At 54.3% G+C, this 20,332-nt stretch overlaps 2 protein-coding genes and 2 non-coding genes across 6 annotated transcripts in view; 3 read left to right on the top strand and 1 right to left on the bottom strand.

Annotated features, from left to right (window-relative positions):
* Positions 1-2,481, top strand: part of HYDIN (HYDIN axonemal central pair apparatus protein) — a 153,238-nt gene extending 150,757 nt beyond the window's left edge. Inside the window, exons 82-84 of the mRNA XM_075714834.1 lie at positions 427-657; positions 1,277-1,501; positions 2,002-2,481. Of these exons, the coding sequence (XP_075570949.1) occupies positions 427-657; positions 1,277-1,501; positions 2,002-2,481 (936 nt within the window). The remainder of the gene's footprint in view (positions 1-426; positions 658-1,276; positions 1,502-2,001) is intronic.
* A 307-nt stretch (positions 2,482-2,788) lies between these two features.
* VAC14 (VAC14 component of PIKFYVE complex) overlaps positions 2,789-20,332 on the top strand; it is a 64,620-nt gene continuing 47,076 nt past the window's right edge. The window contains exons 1-11 of one of the 3 annotated variants that reach the window (XM_075714838.1): positions 2,789-2,892; positions 6,657-6,807; positions 9,211-9,378; positions 10,066-10,128; positions 11,158-11,265; positions 12,050-12,159; positions 13,157-13,263; positions 14,324-14,458; positions 14,742-14,894; positions 15,637-15,713; positions 16,786-16,844. In XM_075714838.1, coding sequence (XP_075570953.1) covers positions 2,789-2,892; positions 6,657-6,807; positions 9,211-9,378; positions 10,066-10,128; positions 11,158-11,265; positions 12,050-12,159; positions 13,157-13,263; positions 14,324-14,458; positions 14,742-14,894; positions 15,637-15,713; positions 16,786-16,844 — 1,235 coding nt within the window. Of the gene's footprint in view, positions 2,893-6,656; positions 6,808-9,210; positions 9,379-10,065; positions 10,129-11,157; positions 11,266-12,049; positions 12,160-13,156; positions 13,264-14,323; positions 14,459-14,741; positions 14,899-15,636; positions 15,714-16,783; positions 16,845-20,332 lie in introns of all 3 variants that reach the window. The other 2 variants (XM_075714839.1, XM_075714840.1) reach the window with 2 other exon arrangements.
* TRNAG-GCC (transfer RNA glycine (anticodon GCC)) lies at positions 5,756-5,826 on the bottom strand. The gene has a single exon. It is a non-coding gene; the product is annotated as a tRNA-Gly (tRNA).
* Positions 15,858-15,928, top strand: TRNAG-GCC (transfer RNA glycine (anticodon GCC)). Its single transcript has one exon. It is a non-coding gene; the product is annotated as a tRNA-Gly (tRNA).

Below are 20,332 nucleotides of genomic sequence, written 5' to 3' on the forward strand. Positions count from 1 at the left end.
GTGTGGACACCAGGCTGTGGGGCCCTTCAAGGAGCTCAGTGTTCGCTCACTGAGCTAACACACACCTGTTCTTGTACCTCCACGTGCCCACTGGTGGGACTGTAGGTGTCCTAGGTGGGTGCTGAACAGCAGGCACCTCTCCACACAGCCCACTCATGTGTCAGTCTCTCTGTGAGGGCCCCACTGGGGGCTGCTAAACACAGGTGGGTCAGGACATTGGTGAGCTGGAAGCAATGGGCAGTCAGGAGACTATGAAATGGAAATACCACACATGCTTTCCCCAGTCTTGCACTTTTCCTAGGTGGCTGCTTATGGCCATTCTTGGAAGTAGGGTGCTGAGCTTATGGGGCTCCTTGACCTGGCTTAGGACAGCTGGTATATTTTTATGTGCAGAATGATCAGCACTTCCCTTTTTCTCTGATTCAGGTAACCTTCCTCAACGAGGTGACTGAGGAGTACTTGTTCTACATGGTGACTTTCAAGGCCACTGCTTCAGGACCCATCAGCACTGTTGAAGTGACCACTGCTGTTCGGCAGAGAGTGTCTTCCACCGTCAAGGTGGACAACCCTCTGCCTGTCCCGGTGACATTCACCATAGATTGCAAAGTGCCCGACGTCAATGTTCCCCCACATTTCACTGTTCCTGCGCAGTCAGAGGTAAGAGCAAAGCTCAGCCAGTATGCTCTCCTCTCCCTGCAGTCTTTCGGGGAGCAGGGGAGGGTGATGCCCTACATGAACCATCTGGGGCTGCTTTCCAAGGTTGACAGCTCCCACCTGCTGATAATCTGGAGGGGAAGCAGTGTGGGAGAATATACCTAGTGGGAATTGCCCTGCACTGGTTGAGTCTGCCATGCTACCCCTTGTGATATGCTCCCATCGGGCCTCATGTGGCAGGTTCTTGTGCCACATGCTCCTTATTTAGTGTGGGTATTTTCAGTTTAGAGTAGCTGCAGGGCATGCCTCACGCCACCTGGCAGGGTATTTGCAGCCTAGACTGATAAGAGGTGGTGTGTGGCCTGGGGGAGTGTAGGGGCATTTTAGGGTGGGAAGCTTCAGGGATAGTGCTGGAGGGCTCTCACCTGTTGGGGATGGTCCCCCAAGTGAACTGTCCCCCACATGCAGCAGGGCTCTGACCCAGAGAGAAGGAGTTGAAGTGAGGGTGCTGGGCTGTCTTCCCAGCACTGTATGAGCACACAAGGGACCAATTTTCCCCATCTTGGGCCCTGCCTTCCCTGTCTCTGCCTGACCCAGTGGCTTTTCCCTTTGTTCCTCCCAGGCCGATCTTGTCTTTGAGTACCAGCCACTGAAAATGGGTGAGAGCACCGGGCGCCTGGTGCTCCAGAGCAGCGACTTGGGCTCTTTCTACTACAGCCTGCACCTGAAAGCCACCATGAACAGACTGGAGAAGCCTCTCCACTTCTGCACAACACTGGGTTCTAGTCAGACCATCACCACCAAATTCATGAATTACAGCCGGCAGAAGACGGACTACCTCCTCCAGGTGACACCAGTCTGCCCTGGGCTCTTGCTGGGAGGCAGCTCATCTGGCCAGCCTCAGCCCTCTTTGTTGAGGGATCCTGCCCCTCTAGCTTGGCCTGGCATAGCCAGGGTGGCCATGTGAGCCCGGGGGTCTTCCTACCAGTGCTGGGCTTGTCCCCAGCTGGACTGTCCTCACTTGCAGACCCCTCTCTGCTGCCTTTGTTGGAGTTGCTTTTGCAGGTTCCATGGTGCCTGGACGTCCGCCTTAAAGCCCAGCTCCGGCAGTGAGGTCTCTTGGGGTTTGGGTGCAGGGTTGTTCCTGCTTGGCATGTTTGGACACTCCTTGTGGCCATTCATAGTGGGCATTCACCAGGGGTATAGTGTGGTCGGACAGGTGCAGTGACAGGCAAGGGAAGGGGACCCCAGTCAACATGATGGCAGGGGACCATCGTCTTTTTTCTGAGGTGCTGTCTCTGCTTTTGTGACCCACCCCCACCACGGTCTCTTCTCTCCCCTGTGCAGACCAACTGTGCCGACTTTCAGACGGAGAAAACCATCAGTGTGGCTCCCGCCAGCCCGGGGGGCTCAGAGGTCAGCGTGGAGGTGACCTACGAGCCCTGCCAGCTGGGTGAAGCCAGGGCCACGCTGCAGCTCTCCTCGCTGCTTGGGGGGGAGTACAGCATCCCCCTCTTCGGCCTCGCCCTCCCTCCCAAGCCCCAGGGCCCCTTCCCCATCAAGGCTGGTGGCACCAACTCTATCCCCTTCAAAAATGTCTTCCTGCAGCCCACGGCCTTCCGGTACACAGTGGAGCACCCGGCCTTCACCGTCAGGGGCCCTGAGAGCTTGCGCGCCAAGAAGAGCGCCTTCATCGCAGTCTCCTTCGAGGGTGGCCCAGCCCCTGTCACCAGCAAGCTGGTGGTCTCCTGCCCCCGGGCTGCTGGTGGCGGGGGGGCGGCTGTCTCCTGGGTGTACTACCTCAGGGGTCTCCCCCCTCACAAGTGACCTGTGCCCCCCCAGGGGTCCCTGGGCAAAGCTGCTTCTCACAGTGGGCGTTTGTTTAATTACCTGAATAAACCCAGCGCACCCTGGAGCAGCGGCTCCGGTCGAGCCGGTGCTGAGGCGACGGGAGGGGCCGGGGCCGGGGAAGGGCGCCCCTGGCGGCGGGGCACGGCGCGGTGCAGCGCAGCAGGCGGCCTCCGCGCCGCGCGGGGGCGCTGTGGGGCGTGGCGGAGGGGTCACGTGGGCGGGCTGGCCGGGCGGGGTCACGTGGCCGCCGGTGGCGGCGGCGGGTCCGGGGGGCGGCGGGGCCATGAACGCCGAGCGGGACCTGGCGCCGCTGGCGCCCAGCGTGGTGCGGGCGCTGAACGACAAGCTCTACGAGAAGAGGAAGGTGGCGGCGCTCGAGATCGAGAAGTGAGCGGTGGAGTTTGCAGGGGAACGGGGGCGGTGCCGCTCCGGGCTACCCCAGCGCGCCGGGGAGAGGGGTGGAGGCTGGCTCGGCGCCCCGGAAAAGCTGGGGGGGGGGGGGGGGGGGAGTGTCCTGGGGCCGCCTGCGGCCCCGAGGTGGCGGGAGCCGGCTCGGGTTGCTGGGCGGCGGGTGGGGGTCTGGCCGTGCACCGTGGGTCCGGCCGCGGGAGGGGACTGGCTCGGCTCTCCGGTGGGAGCTGGGGCTTCGGGGGAGGGGGTCACCCCAGGAGAAACTGGGGGGTCTGGTGGAAGGGGTCACCCCCAGGGGCACCCAGAGAGTCCGAGGGAAGCGTTCACCCCGGGGGGTCCGGGGCAGCAGGGGGCTGCAGGCCCGGTGGTGGCATGGTGGCCCTGCAGGGACAGCGCCCGGGCAGGAGGGGCTCTCCTCCAGAGCTGCTCCGTGCCTCCCATCCCCGTAGCAGCGGTCACCGGGGTTTATCTCCGAGGCCATCGGCTTCCGGCCACAAGCGGGGACCCGCCGGTTCAGGGCGTGTCCCAGGGCGGGGGTCGTGCGGCGAGCCCCTCGCAGAGAGCCCGGTCTGACGGTGGGTCCCCAGCGCCATTACGCTGCGCTGCACAAAATAAATGTGTGAGTAGCGTAACTTCAGAAACTCGTTGGAAGCGCGGTACTTGTTCTTCTGCGATGCTTGTGGAGGCGGCCGGCTCTGTGCCCAGCCTGACCATGGCTGGGGGACAGAGCAGGGAGGGAGCATGGCTCTAGATGTGCAGCCCCTGGATCAGGTCAGTAAACCAGAATTAGTGGAAACGGTGGAGACAGAGGACTCCTGGGTAGACACACAGCTGCATGGGGGTGCCAGCCCAGAAACCCCCCAGGGGAGGAGGCTGAGGATGGGGCGTAAGGGCAGCGTGAGCTGCCACACGAGCCTGGGCCTCACCCCCATGGAGTGGCCATCAGGCAGGGAGAGGGTCTCACTGGGCAGCAGGCTGGTGCTGGGACAGCCGTGCCTGTTGTCCAGGGTCTGTCTCACGTCAGCCTGGGTTCATCGCCTCGTGGTGCCATCCCACCTCTCCCCTGAGGTCTCACCTGAGCTTGTCCCACACTCGATCCCAGTGCAGAGGGAAGTGCCTGCTTTTGTCCCCGGCCTTTGGGTGTTGCCTTTACTTCTTTCTGCATCGCTGCTGTTTTAGCAGAGCTCAGGCAAAGAGCCTGAACCTGATGCCTTTCAGAGCATCCCAGGCGAAGGTCTGTGGGCACCTGCTGGTATGGTCATGTCCTCTCTAGCGTTGCATGTACGCGTTCACTGTGCATCTTCTCATTCTGGCTGCGTTGATCTGGGTGCTTTGTGCTGCTCTGGTCCACTGCTTTGCCTGGGATGGGCTGCGTCCTCCCCAAGCACTGCCTGAGAACTCAGCTCATGGAGGAGGTCTGAAGCGTTCTCTCAGGGGACAGCTCCCAGCAGGGTTGGGAGCGATGATCCAAGCCGGAGGGTGGGAGATGTGGCTACCGCGAGCCTGCGAGGGGAGCAGTCAGCCGCTTGTGGTGGCCAGTGACATGGGGATGGAGCTGCTCTGCTCAGGCTTCGGCAGGGGATGCGGGAGGGATGCGGGGTGGGAGACACGTGTCTCAAATGTGGACGGTGTACCTGGGCAGTAGAGAAAACTGATGAGTGTTTGATGGGGTACAAAGCCAATGCATCTAGTCCCTTCTTCTGTTCAACATGTTTATCTTTTGCTCAGTTTCTCTCTTCTTCATGGGAATAGCTTCTTAAGGGTGGGTTGTGGTGGATGTGCTGCACTCTCCTTACATCTCTAGCCACAGGGATGCTTCAGTAGCTGCACCTTCCTTGCTGTGCAGTATGGTGCTCCTTATCCAAGCAGCTCTGCAGACTTATTCTGCCCCAGGATTAGGGTTTCGTGCTTGGCTTATGCCATCCAAAGTTTGATTTTGGGATCAGCCAGTTCAGCTGATCAAGCTGGATAACCCAATTTGGGAAGGCTATAAGGAGGAGAAGGGTAAGGGCCAACCCTTTGTGCAGAGACACAGTTTTAGATCAGCTTAAACCCATCACAGAACGTCACCAGTACCACCTCTCCCATGTCTACCACATTGAGTGAGGGAGGGACTTGCTGCCTCTCAGCTCAGGTACCTCCTTGTCCTCTGGCTGATAATGTGGGAGCAGCTCCTGCTGCCCACAGACTCTCTGACACTGCAAGTCACTGCTGGGTGCCTTTTGCCTCATTAGTTAAATCTTGAGCCCTTTAAACTCTTGAAGGAAGTCTGTAATGTTAATCCTGTTCAAACAAAGCTCCGTTCATTAAATCTAGGCAGTAGAAAGGTTGCCCCATTGGTCTGTGCTGCTCGAGCTCGGTGTGTTCCTCCTGCTGGAGCCTGCTGCTGACATGGGACTGGAGATCGGAGCTGTTTGCCCTAAATCAACAGTTTGCAAGAGTTGGTTGGGCTGTAGCTGTTGGAGAACTCGTGTCCTGAGTGGGAAGAGCGGGGGCGGGGGACTGCGTGATGTCCCCAGGGAGAAAGGGGGCAGCTGCTTTGCTCAGAGCAGGGTGAGAACAGAACTGGTGTTAATTGTTTTGGGGGGAAAAAGTTCATAAACATCTTCTATAACGATTTTCCTGGATTATGAAGTGGGTGACTGGCTGATAGCACCCGTCTAGGGAGGGCAGCATGAGATTCAGTATAGTACCAAAAGAAAACCTGTATGGAGGTGGGCTTTTGCTCAAGCAAAAGTGGAAGCTTTTGCACCTTCATTGAAGATTGAGATAAAGATCCTTATTTAAGCTGAGATTTTGAGATGCACATTATGGATAGAAGTCAAAGAAAAAAAGATGCTGCATTGGCCGGGAATCGAACCCGGGCCTCCCGCGTGGCAGGCGAGAATTCTACCACTGAACCACCAATGCTCCAGCTGTGTGCTTCTGCCTGCCCAGCTGCCTGCACAGCTGCCTGGGCCTCCCTGGCTGGCCAGTGGTTCTGCTGCAGGGAGAGCCAGGGTTGAAGGGCTGTTCAGGCGACCCAGGACCTTGAAGTGGTTCTGTAGGCTGGAGCAGGATTATAGGTCTCTTCATTTAAGTGCAGCTGATGTATTAAATATCTCTGGGTAACGAGCTGCAAGTTTCTGAGGAGGAGCAGGTATTGCATGTGGAAACCTTGTCTGCTTTTTATTAAGGTTTGTGCTGTATAAGAGTACATAAGATATATGGAATACCAGCTGAAGCGATTGGTGGGTGGCTGGAAAGGTCCAAAATCTTGGTGCTGGGCATGGGTCTGGTGGGCAACAATTCCCTACCAAGCCACCAGTGCTCCTGGTGTGTGCCGAGTGGTTCCCTGCTGCCGTCTTGTGCTGTGTCGGGGTAAATGATCCTTGTAACCTGTCTTGTTGGAGAGGGTGTTTGTCTGAAGACCTGGTGACTTCTTCCCTGCAAGCATGCAGCCCTGGTGAGGTGGCCCTTGAGAGTCCATTCTGAACTGGGTGTTCACAAATCGTGTAGGAGGCTTCAGGCTGGGAGCAGCAGGAGGGCAGCAAGCCGCTGTTGGATGTGAGCAGGGAGGAGGAGAGAGCTCTGGTTTTACTTGTGGGTTCCTTGAGTGTTCCCTGTTTTGGTACTGCTTTCTCTGGTAGTTGTCATGGCTGAAAATCCCTGTTTCTGATGGCCGCGGGGAGCCAAGCTCCTGGGCGTTTGTATTGGGCAGAACCTAAGGACCCCTGGGTGCTTTCCTCCGTTCTCCCTAGGCTGGTGCGAGAGTTTGTGGCTCAGAACAACACGTCTCAAATCAAACACGTGATCCAAATCCTGTCACAGGAGTTCGCGCTCTCCCAGCACCCCCACAGCCGGAAAGGGGGACTCATTGGCCTGGCCGCTTGCTCCATCGCCCTGGGCAAGGTAAGTACAGGTGGGTTTTTTTGGCTTGTGCAGGTTGCAGTGGGAGAACAGCGGCTCCTCCTGGGTCAGCATGATGGGGAGACTTGGGCTGGTGGCCCCGCACCTCCCCAGCTCCCTCCCTGTGTTGCAGCATATGGGTGGGTTGTGTTTGAGTCTCCCCATTGCACCCAACCATGTCCCTTGGGCACAGGAGTGCTTTCTTGGCAGCTCCCCAGGCGTGGTTTAAGTGCATCTGTCCATCTTCTGTCTCCAGTGGCTGGACTGGGCTCAGCAGGTCATTTACTAATTTGTGTTAACGGAGCTGAGAAGAGGTGCAGCCCTTCTGTCTCCCACCCCCAGCTCAACTGGCTCTGGCAGCGCAGCCACGGCCTTTGGGAAGCGGGGCTGAGGTGCAGGCCAAACAGGGTAAGAGTTGTAGTCAAACAAATGGCATAAGGTGTAAAGCTGCCTTAGCCTGAGCTAGCAGCTGTCTGTTGGGTTGGCAGAAGTTTTACTTGCTGAACACATAGGTTAGTCGGTCCAGATCTAGAGGTGTTATGTTGATGTTCCTTGCATGGGAAATTGGCTGATTTCTGTCCTAATTAAGGTCTTTCTTTATAACTATCCTCTCGTTAATGAGAACAAGCTCAGTAAGTTGCTTCCAGGGCTATGCCACAGCATCCAGGTCCCTGTGGAGGGGAGCCTGGACTCTGCAGGCTCACAGCTCCATCGGGCTTTTGAGTCAAACCATGCAGCTGGCTTTTGAAAACACCTGCAAGGGAAGGAGTTGTTTTGGTCTGTAGTGAGGTTTATGTCACAGAAAGCAGAGGGCTCGGGAAGAGCAGGCTGTGCTTTTTGGAAGAGCTACCAGGTAGATTTTAATTTAAGTCTCTTTAAGAATTTAATTTAAGTCACGATCGGTCTGAGCGGATGCGTTGAAGCCTGATGGCTTTTACATTAACTGCCTTTATGCTGGTGGCTAGGGGCTTCTGAGCAGCGCTCCTGTCTTCGTCCTCTTGTTAAAATGCAGAATCTGTTTGCAAAACCCTCCTCCGCGGGATGAGCAAAGCTCTGCTCTGCCCTCAGCCCAGGCATGTTAACCCAGTTTCTCCTCCTGCACAGCCTGAGGACAGGCACTCCGTGCTGCCAGAGCTGCTGGTGCAGCTGGCTCTGGGGGATGGAGGAGTTGCTTTAGGTGGCCTTGAGGGGCACTGATAAAACTCAGAGTTCAACTCTTTAATCTGCTAGTTCACATGTTGTTGATTTTCTTACCATTTCCTTTGCTAGACACTTGGGATATGCCAGCCTGTTTCTCTAAAGTAGGGGTGTTTAACTTCAAAACAAGCCAACCTCCTACCTCCACCTCTGAGTTTGTCTGAAACTCCTGCTGTGCTGGTGAATCCTTAAGCAAAAGTCTTCTGGGCTGGGGAGCAGCTTCATTAATGACTATATTTGCTTGTGGGCAGAATCAAGTTCAGCGTAGCATGGCTCTTCCATGGTGCAGGAGGACAAACTTCAACATGTAAAATGAATCTTGCCTGGGATTCAGAGCCCTGAAATCACTCATCTAACAGATGTGTCCAGTTTAACTGCCAGCTGTGGTAGCTCCTTGTTTCTAAGAAGTTGTACAGGCTGAAGCTGCTCCTCTTCTGGCAGTTGGCACCACAGCTGAGTTGGTATTTCTGGAGACAACAGGGCAGGAAGGTGCTTTGGGGACTGCTGAATGTCTGTCTTTTTTTGAAGCCTGTATCACCATCTCCTCCACGGTCCCCAGGTCTTGACATTACAAAAAGTAGCCCAACAGACTAAGGGCTTCTTTGCTCAACTGAAGGTGCAGGTAGGCTTGGTCTGTCGCTGTCTGGGATGTTCTCCCTGGTCCTGGAAACCTCGGTGGGTTTGTGCAGAAACCAGCTGGTGGAGTGGGATAAATCCTGGCTGACAGCTGACTGCTGCGAGGGCTGGTGACTGCTGGCTTTGCTGGGGATCTGCCTCATCCCCTGCCTGCAGGGCAGAGGGAGGTGGGGACGGATTTCTCTGTGGGCCAGTTTCCAGCAATGAGCGGTGTGCAGTGGGAAACAGCCCCTCTTGCTTTGAAAGGCGCTTGAGCACTTGAGTAACTGCCCAAACTTCTTGCACGTCTCTGGGAATTGAAACCAGCCGAATACGGCTGCAGTCATCGCTTCAGTGGCTGGCATAGACTCCCTTGAAACAGTTTCTCAGCTTGCTCAGTTGGCTGTCACTGTACCTGAATAATAAAATTCAATAATTTCAATAATAAAATTCAAAATTCTTTAATAAATCCTGTCTAGCATAGATGCACTGTGCCATCATGGGCCTGAATTTTTGCAGTATGTTCCAGGGCAGCGCCATCTCTTCCCTCTCCCTGTGGCATGGTCCTCAACTAACCAGTCTTCTGTCCACCAGGACTCTGGGCTCTACCTGAAGGAGCTGATTGAGCCAGTGCTGACATGTTTCAACGACGCCGATAGTCGGCTGCGGTACTACGCTTGTGAGGCCCTCTATAACATTGTCAAGGTGGCCAGGGGCTCTGTCCTCCCACACTTCAATGTGCTCTTCGATGGCCTCAGCAAGGTAAGAAGCTTCCTCTCAACCCTTATGTGTTTTTATTTCCCACACTGGAGAAGTAAGACTTGTTTTCTAGTCCTCATCTTCTCTGGGTCAAACAAACCAAGTTGTCCAAGGTCTTCTCTCTAAGTACTCTGGTTTGCTTTGACCCAGGCAGGTCTGAGGGACCAAATGAGCATTTTCTGCAGCGGCACAGTGGCCACTGATGTTGTGAATGCTGGAGATCACTGTAAGATACCTTGTTCTCTGTCCTCACCTCCAGGATATATTTTCTTGCTCCTTGTTGAGTGATATTAGGAAATAAGGCTGACAGAACTGCTGCAGGCGAGGTGGCTCTGCAGCACAATGGCTTTGCGGGGTCTGTAGGGTCAAAACCATGTCTACGTATGCCTGTCTTTGCGGCTTATTGCTGGAAACTTGTATTTCTTTGCCGCTTGAGAATGTGGCTGCTGGCCTATGAAAACCTGCATAGCTGGGGGAAGCAATGGGTGCTTGATGTCCCCCTTAGGAAGTCTTTCAGGGGAACTTGTTGGAGCTTAATGAGGAGTTGGAGATAAAGGGACTTCTCTGTGTCCATCCCTGTAATGCCAAAGGAGAGCAACAGTCCTGTGAGCCTGCTGGGAGCTCCGCTGCAGAGCAGGGAACAGACCTGGGACCCTCTGCTGCAATGGCTCTTGTTTCTGTTGTTCGCAGCTGGCTGCTGATCCTGACCCGAACGTCAAAAGCGGCTCCGAGCTCCTCGATCGGCTTCTCAAGGTATTTTCCCCCCTGCAGCTGAGAATGCTTGGTGTGTGCAGGCTGCAGGCATGTCCTGGCTGGGGATGTGTCAGTCCCCAAGGCTGCAGCTGCTAAAACCATCTCATCTCAGTCCTGTGGCTACTGTCAAAACATTTCTTTCTCTCACTGACTGTAGCCTCTTAGATTGAGGGTCTGGTGGCGATCTCAGGCAGCTGCATTGAGGGGCTGGGAGGTTATCGCAGTGCTGTGCATGTGTTCAGCTCTTGGGAGCCGGGTGTCTGGGGAAGCAAGCAAGGTTTTAATCCAAATAGGGTTGCAGCCCTGTCCCAGGCAGCAGTTCCTCTGCTCTTCCTCTCTTGCCTAAGTGAGTAGTGAAGAGAAGTGAGCGGAACTGCTCTGCAAGGAGCAGAGCTGCTGCTTGGAGGTGGGGGGCTTGGTTCCTGTTCCTGTTCTGCCTGCCGACGGGCTTTTACTTTTGCAGACCTCCCAGTTCCTTTTCTACTATTCGGAGGTAAGTGGCTCCCTGCTAGGTCCTGCCCCTCCTTGTTAGCACAGCAGTTCATGCAGTCTCCACATCACCTGCTGCAAAATCCCTGCTGGGAGATCTGCTCCACCGTGCTGGTGCGAGAGACTTAACCATGCAACAAAATCCATCAAGCATGTAGGAAGAGCTTTAAAGGAAAGCCAGGGGACTCTCCCACCCCTGACGTGTGGTTACGTCAAAGGTGCTTGCTCATGTGTGTAACACATCACTGAGGCCTGAATCAGAGATGCTCCCACCATCCTGTTCAGCCAGGCTTGCACACAGCAGGCAGGAGCCTCCCTCTCTGAGTCCCACTCAGCGTTAGTCCCTGCCCAAGGGCAATTACTGGCTCATCGCCTGAACAAACCTCGTGATTCCTTCTCCCCAGGTCTCCCGACCCGCAGACCCATGCATCAGCTGTTTGTCATCTTTTTCCTGTCATGTGCCTTAAAAAAGGCCATGTGGCTGTGCCTGCGTGGGCATGGTGGCCATCCCTCCTAACACCCTCTTCTTGGGCTCTGCAGGACATCGTGACAGAGAGCAACCAGTTTGACTTGGTAGGCTTCATCCCACTGCTGCGTGAGAGGATTTACTCCAACAACCAGTATGCCCGCCAGTTCATCATATCCTGGGTAGGTGTGCATGGCCCCACACATGCCTGCCCATCCGAACTCCAAAATACTGTGATCCATCCGCACCCCAGGTCTGGGCAAACAGCAGATGTCCACAGCGATACATGAACTCAAGCACCTGAATTTACTTGGGCAGGTTTTTTAAGCCAGCAGTTTTTCACCTGCTTCTTTAAAATGCCAGCTCCATGTCGTCTCGCTGTTGCAGTCGCAGGGGCATCATACTGCACTTCTGCCAACCTGGTTCAGGACTTTGCACACCAAGTTAGAAAATACAGTCAAAGCATTGCTTGTATAAATAGTTACACTGTGGTCTAGAGGTTGTAGTCTCCCAGGGGACAGCGCCAGACTGCTTTCCATCTCCCAGTGGTGATGGAGGGATGTTGCTCTCTAGGAGGCAAGGTATCTCTACTTGCTTTCTCCTTTCTGTGCAAGGCAGGAGCTCTCAGTGCCTGGCCAGGGTCTGGGGAGAGATGCGTGCCTGTACGCTCTCTCTTTCAGCCATACTGTTTGCCATCCCAGGTCTTGGCCGTCGTTCCTGATCCCTGCTCTGTTTTACAGAGCTGTGATTGGAAATGTAGCAATGCTGCAGGCTGATTGCTTGCTTCATGTGCTAGCCCAGCTTCTGTCTGAGATGGGCGGCTCCGTGCTGTCCTCTTATCCTTCCCCCGCTATCCCACACAGCTCAGCTCTGAATTCCTCAGTATCACACCAGATTTGTGCTGGTGATGTTAGTTAGCTTCTCCAAAACTCACCTCTCTTCTTTCTTATCCCTCCCCTGAGCTAGATCCTGGTCTTGGAATCTGTGCCTGACATCAACCTCTTGGATTACCTGCCAGAAATCCTGGATGGGCTCTTCCAGATCCTGGGAGACAACAGCAAAGAGATAAGGAAAATGTGAGTGTGGAGGCTGGCCGGGCATGAGGGCTGTGTCTTGCTCACCATCTTCATTTGTTTGCAACTCTTCTGTATGACTGCAGTGAAACCCCATGTGCGTGATGGGATGTGGAGCAATCTGGCTGGCTTGGTCAGTGGATCAAAGTGTCCTTGGCAAGGGCCTCCCTTCCCTGGCTTGTTGTGGCTGGAGTGGCTGTGGATGACACTGTGGTCTGTTTGTGCTGTGGTACAAACTGTTTTGGCTTGGTTCAGCCCTTGTGCCCAGTGTCGGAGCCATAGAGGCTCACATGTGCTTCTGGGATGGTGTATGAGCTCTGTGTACAGGCTTTGAAGCTTACAAGCCTCTCTCAGCAAGGTGCAGCACCAACCCAGAATCTCCTGGGTGTAGAAGAGGAGGGAGAGTTGTGAGCTGGCTCTTCAGATCCGTTGTTACTGGTCTCAAGATTGAGAGGCATTTTGAAGCAGAGGAGTGGCTGGGTGTTCTCAGGGAGGTCAAAGGATCTTGGCTCCTTACGCTGAGAGTAACTGGACCTGTTTTGTAGGGCACAAGTAAGTGTTGAGACTGGCCTGGGTCTATCCTGCTGCCAAACCCTATTGGATCCTCCCTGCTTCTTTGTTTCCCAGTGTCCACATGTCGAGGGACAAGCACCAAAAGCTTTGGGTATCATCTGCCCCGCTGCTCCCCTCTGTGCTCACCATCCCAGGCTCACATTGATCTCAACAGAGCCTGTGTGGCTGTTAGGGGAGTTGTGGGAAGGTGCGGAGGGCTCCGGGCAGTCGTCGCCTCCATCCTTGCAGTGGTGTGCAGTCTCTGCCTTGGAGCAGGACGAGCTTGTCAGCCTTGTCCTTCCTGGCCCTGCCCCTGTGTGGAGTCACACGTGCTGTGCCACCAGCATCCTTTCTGTGCATGTATGTAGGAGGCTGGTCTCCATAACTTCTCCAAAACTTCTCCGTCCAAGGCAACTGAGTGCTAACCAGCTGCTCTGCTTCTCTGCAGGTGTGAGGTGGCTCTCGGGGAGTTCCTCAAGGAGATCAAGAAGAACCCCTCCAGCGTCAAGTTTGCAGAAATGGCCAATATCCTGGTGATCCACTGCCAGGCGGCAGGTGAGTGTGCAGGACCAAGCTGTAGCATCCACCTCCGGGTTTGTGGTGCCAGCCATAAGTTCAGACCAGGAGTTTTCCAGTGGACTGTTCACCAGCTTGCCCACTTGCACTTTCTTTGCCATCATGCATACAAACCCTGCTGAAAGGGGCGGACAGGGAGCTGTCCCACGGTTGACACTACTGCTCTTGTACTGCTGATCCCCTAGCCTCAAATACAGGTCTGGCAACCTGTTGAAGCAGAGGTGCCTGAAAGTAGAATACCTGGCTTGGAGGGCACCTGTGGATATCCAGCACATCTAGAAGGATCTCCCTGGGGGCTTATTTTAACCTTTGATGGCACTAGGTGCATCAGCAGGGCAGTTAAACGGGATGTGCCTGGTGCTTTGTGCTAGCACTACACTGTAGCTCCTGTGGGTCTGCCATGTAGGCAATGGCAGAGGGTTACAGCAGCAGCTGGATGTGTTTCCTGAGAAGGATCTTGTCCTTGAGCTGTGCTCATCAATCTTAAATTGCTCTTTAAACGTTGCTGGATGGGAGTGGGTTTCTTGTGAGATAGAAAAATAGAAATAGACCAAGACTGCTTGCTCTTGATTAAGCTGATGCCCAATGAATTTACACTTTTTAAGCCTAAAATCTGGCCTTGCATCGGCTGACTGCCCCAGCAGTGCTCCCTTTTTCCAAACTTGGGGAGGTTAATAAAACCCCAGCTCTAAGAGTGATGCTTGACCCCAACACACAACTGCTATGAGTGTGACAGATGAAATATCCTTATGCATTGGGAAGCTTGACAGAATACTTGTAAATGAAGAAACCTGGATTATGGATTGAACTGGGCTAACTCTGAAACCTAATGATTGTGTTTAATCTCAACCTTACTGCAGATTCAGGTCTCATCTAACTCTTCTGGGACTAAACTGTCCCAGACTAGGGTCTCTCTGGACTAGTGACTCTGGATGGAGCAGAGGCAGCACTCTGCTTGCAGGTGGTCCTTGGCCTGTGGAGTTTGCTCAGCTGCCAGTGCTGTCCTTTTCCTCACCTTTGCTTGTCCCATGTTTTTCAGATGACCTGATCCAGCTGACAGCCATGTGCTGGATGAGGGAGTTCATCCAGCTGGCTGGCCGGGTGATGTTGCCTTACTCCTCAGGGATCCTGACTGCTGTCCTGCCGTGTCTCTCCTATGATGATCGCAAGAAGAGTATCCTTGTAACTCAGAGCTACTCCCATTCCTGCTACAGCAACCCGCAGGAAGCTCCTGTTTCCTGCCCCTGGGGCACAGGGCCAGCTGCACAGCTGGAGAGGGCCAGGAAATGTCCTCCCACCAAGCACTAAAACCCACACCAGCCCTTTGGACATGAGGGGGGTTGCAGTAGCTGGGCTGGGGCAGCCCTGGTGGGGCTGCAGTGGCTTCTCGATGGCTGGCCAGATGTGGCATCTAGCCGTGTGTGGGACTGCGTGTTCCTTACACTGCCTCCACTCAGACATCAAGGAGGTGGCAAACGTGTGCAACCAGAGCCTGATGAAGCTGGTCATCCCAGAGGATGATGAAATGGATGAGGCCAAGCAGTCAACGACCTTGCCAGCAGAGCCCACCTCGGAGGAGTCCGTCTCCAAGCCAGAGGCAGTGTCTAGCGGTGAGTCCCCATTGGTCTGAGCCATTAGAGGTGTGAGGAGGTCAAAGGAAAGTCCTCAAGAGAAGTTCTTGAGTTGATTTGGTGTCCTGGGGCTGCTCAGAGCACATGGGACCTCTGTGCTTTCCTTGAGCCTTAGAGTCCTGTTTCACAGATCATCCTCTGCTGAGACAGAAGCATTTGGCGCTGTGTGTGTAGCAGGGTCACTGATCTGGCCTGGAGCCCAAGCAGTGCTGTAGTGCTGCATTCCCTTGTGAGTGTCCCCATCCCCTCACTGTGCTTCACTTCAACTTAGTAATTAAGTTCACCTGAAAAAGATGATTTATAGTGAAATATTTGTTGTCTGCTGCATAATATGGGAAGACAGTAGCCCATCTGTCCTGCAGTGGCTGGTTTGGGAGCAGAGAACCACCACCACAGGAGAGCTCAGAGGGCTGTGTTAGTCCTAGAGAGCATCAACACATGCATGGAGGATGCCTATATTGGGGAAGGGTAGAGAACAAAAAGGAGAATAATTCCGGGTCCTTTCCAAATTCATGGTGATCTTGAGATCATCATGTGGGTATTGTCCCAGGCCTAAAATTTCCCGAACAGAAAAGGCAAAAGGTTGCAAGCATGATGCTGTTGTCCTGAGATGACTAGGTGATACTTCTGGCACATCTTTGTTGTCCAGGCATGTGAAATATGTGTAACATTTAAATCACATGGGCTAATCTGTTTTATTCTTCTGGGGCTGCATGTTCAGCCCAGTGCTCTTCTGCAACATGTCCACTAGCGGCTTTTGGAAAATCCTGCTGTGAGAGAGAGAGGAAGAAGGTGGGAATTAAAAGGCTGAAGGGTTTTATGGTACAACAGCACCCGGGTCAAAGACAAGGAGGCAGGGAACTGTGTGGGGCAGCGGGCTGGTAGCAGCAGAGACTGGCAGGAGCAGGCAGCCAGGGCATGCACGGTCCTGCACATGGGGCAGCATTGGTGGTTCAGTGGTAGAATTCTCGCCTGCCACGCGGGAGGCCCGGGTTCGATTCCCGGCCAATGCAGCAGTATTTTTGGAAATGTAGTCCTGTAGCACAGGAGCAGAACTTTTCTTTTTTTATTCCTTATTTGTCCCAAGAATACCTCCTTTTATTAAAATCGATTGCAGAAGAGTTTTAAAACAGTGACAGAAAGATTAATTGCTTTAATCTGTACCCCCTTGGGGTTGGATTGCATCTTGAAGCAGGCAGGATCAGTTAAACCTGTGATGCTTTTGCATCACAGACTCTCAGCTCCCTGGTTGTGCTGATGTGGCAGTGCCGCTGCATGTGTGAGTAGAGGCTGTTGGCACAAGGGGGCATGAAGAGTCAAGTTTATCCTGTCATGCTTTATTACGATGCTTGTAAGACCCAGTTTTAGAATGGAGCAGGGGTTGGAAAGCTGTTTGGGTTGCTTGGCTTCCACATGGAGTCACGCTGCGGGAGATACCCTGGGTTGGATTCAGCCTTTCCTGTGCTTGTGTGGTATCTCTAGGTGTTGAAATCTGGATGATAGAAGGCAGCTCTGCAGTTCTGAGCTCCTTCTTTGAGAACGGTTGAAACCATCAGAAGGATGTGTCTGGGTCTTCATTACAGAGGAGACCCAGTTTGGGGCAGAGGTCTGAAACTGTGCAGCCTGCATTTTGCTGGGTAAGTGCAGTTCTGTACCAGCTTCATCCAGTACCTCTGTCAGTGGAGAATAACTTGACAAGGAGTGTAAAAAGCTCACTGCAGGCAGAAGGGATCCTCAGGGTCCTGGGAGCCTCAAACGATGGCTGATGATGTCTTTGCAGAAGGTCATGCAGCTCTCCAGCCTCCCAGTCCTGCTGTCTACCTTCCCTGCCATCCCACTAACTGCAGCTCCGTTTTATCTCCCCCTAGACTCTCTGGATGTGTCTGGTGACTCCAACGTCAGCAAAAGCAATGTCTTCACAGGAAACAGGTAGGGTCTGTTGGTTGCTTCAGAGGGGCTTGAGAAGAAGGCAAGGCTTTCTGGGGTACAAACGATGACCAGCAGATGCTGACAAAGCTGCAGGGAAGGATGGTCTAGGCTGGAAAGTAGTTGGGGTCTCCTGGGTCACAGTAGGGTGGATGACTGGGAATGCTCTAGGAGTTGACTGCTCCTTTCTGATGCTTTTGCATGAAAATGTATTGACTTTATGGTAAACTGAGGTGTTTGCCCCCCACTGGAGACCTTGCAAAGCCCCCTGGGGAGGTCTGGTGAGGCAGCGAGTGTGTGCACTCGGAGTTCTGCACCTCGCCTGTCTTCAAGTCCCCGTGGTTGGGTGCTCCAGCTAAAAGGATAGGGTAGAGGTGGGGAGAAGGTGGATGGTTGTCCTGGTTATGGCTCTTCTAGCTTGGCCAAAATAGGAGGCATTTTGTTCCCTCCTGCCTTTGCAGAGGAATGGTGGTAGAGAAACAGCAGTGTGCTGGTCTGCCAGAGGTGCAGAGACCTCATGACAAGGTGGTATGTGAACCTTCTGGGGCTGGCAGAAGAGCCTGGAGAGTGGTGACCCAGCTTCTGGGCACCGCAGCCCTCCTTGCTGCAGTCCTGGCAGCCCACCACGGCACGGTGCTGTGGGGCTGTACCTGGGGCTGCATGGTCCAGCTCCAGCTGCCAGAGAGGAGAGGGGTCTCAGCAGTGGCTGCTGCCAGCCTGTACCCCTGCCAGCCTTGCATGGCATCAGTCAGCCCCATGCCTGCAGAGAGCAGCTCCATGCCCAGCACTATCTCTCCCAATATCTCATCTAAATCATCTCTCCTGCAAATACCTTTCTTCCCATCCAGCGTCAGTGGATCTGGGGACAAATCCATCTGCTCTTATAACGCATCTTTCCTTTCCTCCTGCTGCCTGCAGTCCCTTTCCTCGGAGGTCGTGATTTCCAACACTTTTATTGTGCCGATGCATATGTTTATTTGTTGTCGTTGTCCCCAAAATAGGATGCATACTACCAGCAAGACTGACACGTGATGCCTATCGTAACGCATCCCAGAGCAATGCAAGCATCAGCTTTTCAGGTTGATGGTCTGGACGCCTCTGTTCCCTTTTTGCACTCCTGCAAAGCCCAGCAACTCCCTTGTCTTAATGATGGCCTTAATTTTTTTCTCTCTTGAAACTACAAATATTTTCATTTGCACCTAGATTTCATTTTATGACTGCTAATGGTTTTCCCTGCTTTCCTGTGATTGCTGCGTCCTGGCGCTGCTCAGCCCTTAAAGTTCAGCAGGTGCAGAAGTGGGTGTGCATAGGGCTGAAATTGGGAAGGCGAAGGAAAGGAAGAGGTGCTAAGTCCAGGAGCACAAGTGATAACTGTGTGCTGAACAGCTTGCATCTGGGAGAGAGAGAGAGTGAAGACCAAAGGGGGACAGAAGCAGGGAGAGCTGGAGTGACTTGGTCACAGAGTCACTGAGAGCCAGGAGGCGAACGGCTGCCCAAGCTGAAGCAGTCTGCCAGATCCCCAAGCACTGGGGAAAACCATCTCGGACAGTAGGTGAGACCCTTCGTGTCTCTAAGAGACCTGGTTTTACAGAGGGACTTGTTCTTGAGCCCTTGAGGACGTGCCAGCCTTTATCCTGGGGTTTACCTCCCTGAAGCCCGTTTCCTCATTGTGTGTGATCTCTCAGCTGGCCCAGTGTCAGGACTTGGAAGATTTTCGCCATGGCACCAATTGTGGGGGACTGGCATGGGGTTGGGGGGGCTGTACTTGGCCGACAGGAGCCCTAGACATCTGCCTAGTGCTCCATCTATTGCCCAGGCTGTCTGGCTCAGCCCTGGAGCTGGAGGAAGGCAAGAGCTGGCACCTGTAGCCAGTTGCAGCCGTAATTCACACCGGGGAGCGGGCAGCTGCCTGTATGCTGAATGCCCACTGGGTGTCAAGACAAGACCACAGGAAACTGTTGCGTTGCTTTGAGAAGCTGGAAAGCCTGCAAACGGAGGAAGTTGCAGCTGCCTTTTAAGATGAAGTCACTCTTTGCTTGTGTTTTTGTTCATTCCCCCTCCTTCCTTCCCCCACTCTCCCCCAGCGAGCAAGTGATGGAGCATGGCCCGGAGCCAGGCATCCAGCTCTCACGCCCCCTTCTCCTGCCCTCCCCGCACGAACGTCTGCAGAGGGATAGCACTGCAGCAGTGGCGAGAGGAGGAGGACCTCGGTCAGCGGGGGTGGAGGAGCTCACAGCCCAGTGTCTGCAGAGGGACGTCTTCCGTGAAGATGCCATCCAAGAAGATGATGAGGTCTGAATGCTCGATAGATGGATGCTGGGCACGTTCCTATGGCCACAAACTGACACACACACCTCCCCTGTTCCTAAGACATGCTGTTGGTGATCCAAAATGCTTCCAGGGTAATTGCCAGCTTCCCAGTGTCGTTCACTAGGAAATGGGGACCATGTCTGTGCTGAGACAGAAACTAGCACTCGGGAGAGCCTGGCTGCGCAGGGCTGGAGGGGCTGCAGGGCTCCCTGTGCAGGTGGGGGTTCCTGCTTCCAGCTTCTGCAAAAACCGTCATTGAAAGTGGACCAGAACTGTGTTTCAGAGACACTGGAGCCTTCCTGTGGCCTAGCTGACCCCGCCGATGCTGCGATCACTGGTGTGAGCCCAGCTCAGGAAGGGGAGGTGGAAGTGTGGCAGTTGGAGCAGAGCCCAGCCTTCCTTCCGTCAGTTTGAGCTGCTGCAGGAGAAGATGCAGACGTCTGTCCTGCGTTGCTGGACCAAAACAGCAGGAAAGTGCCTTTTAGGCTCCTGTAACTGCATCGGTCTTTCAATACAAGACCTGGACGGTTTGAGACAACTTCCTAGCCATACTGCCAGGCGGATGGTCAGGCACAGCTGGCAAGCGGTCAGCAGGGCTGCCTGGGTTAGATGCATGGCAGTTGGATATGGGTGATGGGACCACACTCCCTCACCAAACTAGGTAAGGGACATGGGGACTCCAGAAGAGCTTTTGTGATCCTTCCTGATGCAAAGAACACTCCTTGTTTTGAGTGCTGTCCAGCAGTACATGGACACGTAAAGCTGCTTGTTGCTCTGCAGAAAGGGCAATTTGCTGCTATGTGGCTAAACTGCCCAAGGCTGCATTTAAATCGGACTTATAAAGGTGGTAGTTAGGGCTTAGTACAAAGCTAAAATTGCTGCTGCTTGTCTCGTGCTGGAAGTAGACCCATGCCCAGAGCCTGACACACCTTGGGGGTGCAGCCAGCAAGCTGGGGAGCGAATTGAGGTGGTGAACACTTGGGCAGAGACTAGGGCTGGTGCTGGGTACCCCGCAGCACCCGGGGGATGGTTGGCTGAAGGCAGCATGATGGCTTGTTTTGAGCTCATGCACCAAGCCCGCCTTGGAGTCCTGTTCTCCAGCAGCTTATCTGGTGGAGTCTGCATTCCTGCAGCTTTCAGGTCCAGGGTGTTTTCTTGGGGAGGCTCCTCCTGGCCCTCCT

This window comes from Pelecanus crispus, chromosome 8 (genome assembly GCF_030463565.1).
Source record: "Pelecanus crispus isolate bPelCri1 chromosome 8, bPelCri1.pri, whole genome shotgun sequence".
NCBI lineage: Eukaryota > Metazoa > Chordata > Aves > Pelecaniformes > Pelecanidae > Pelecanus > Pelecanus crispus.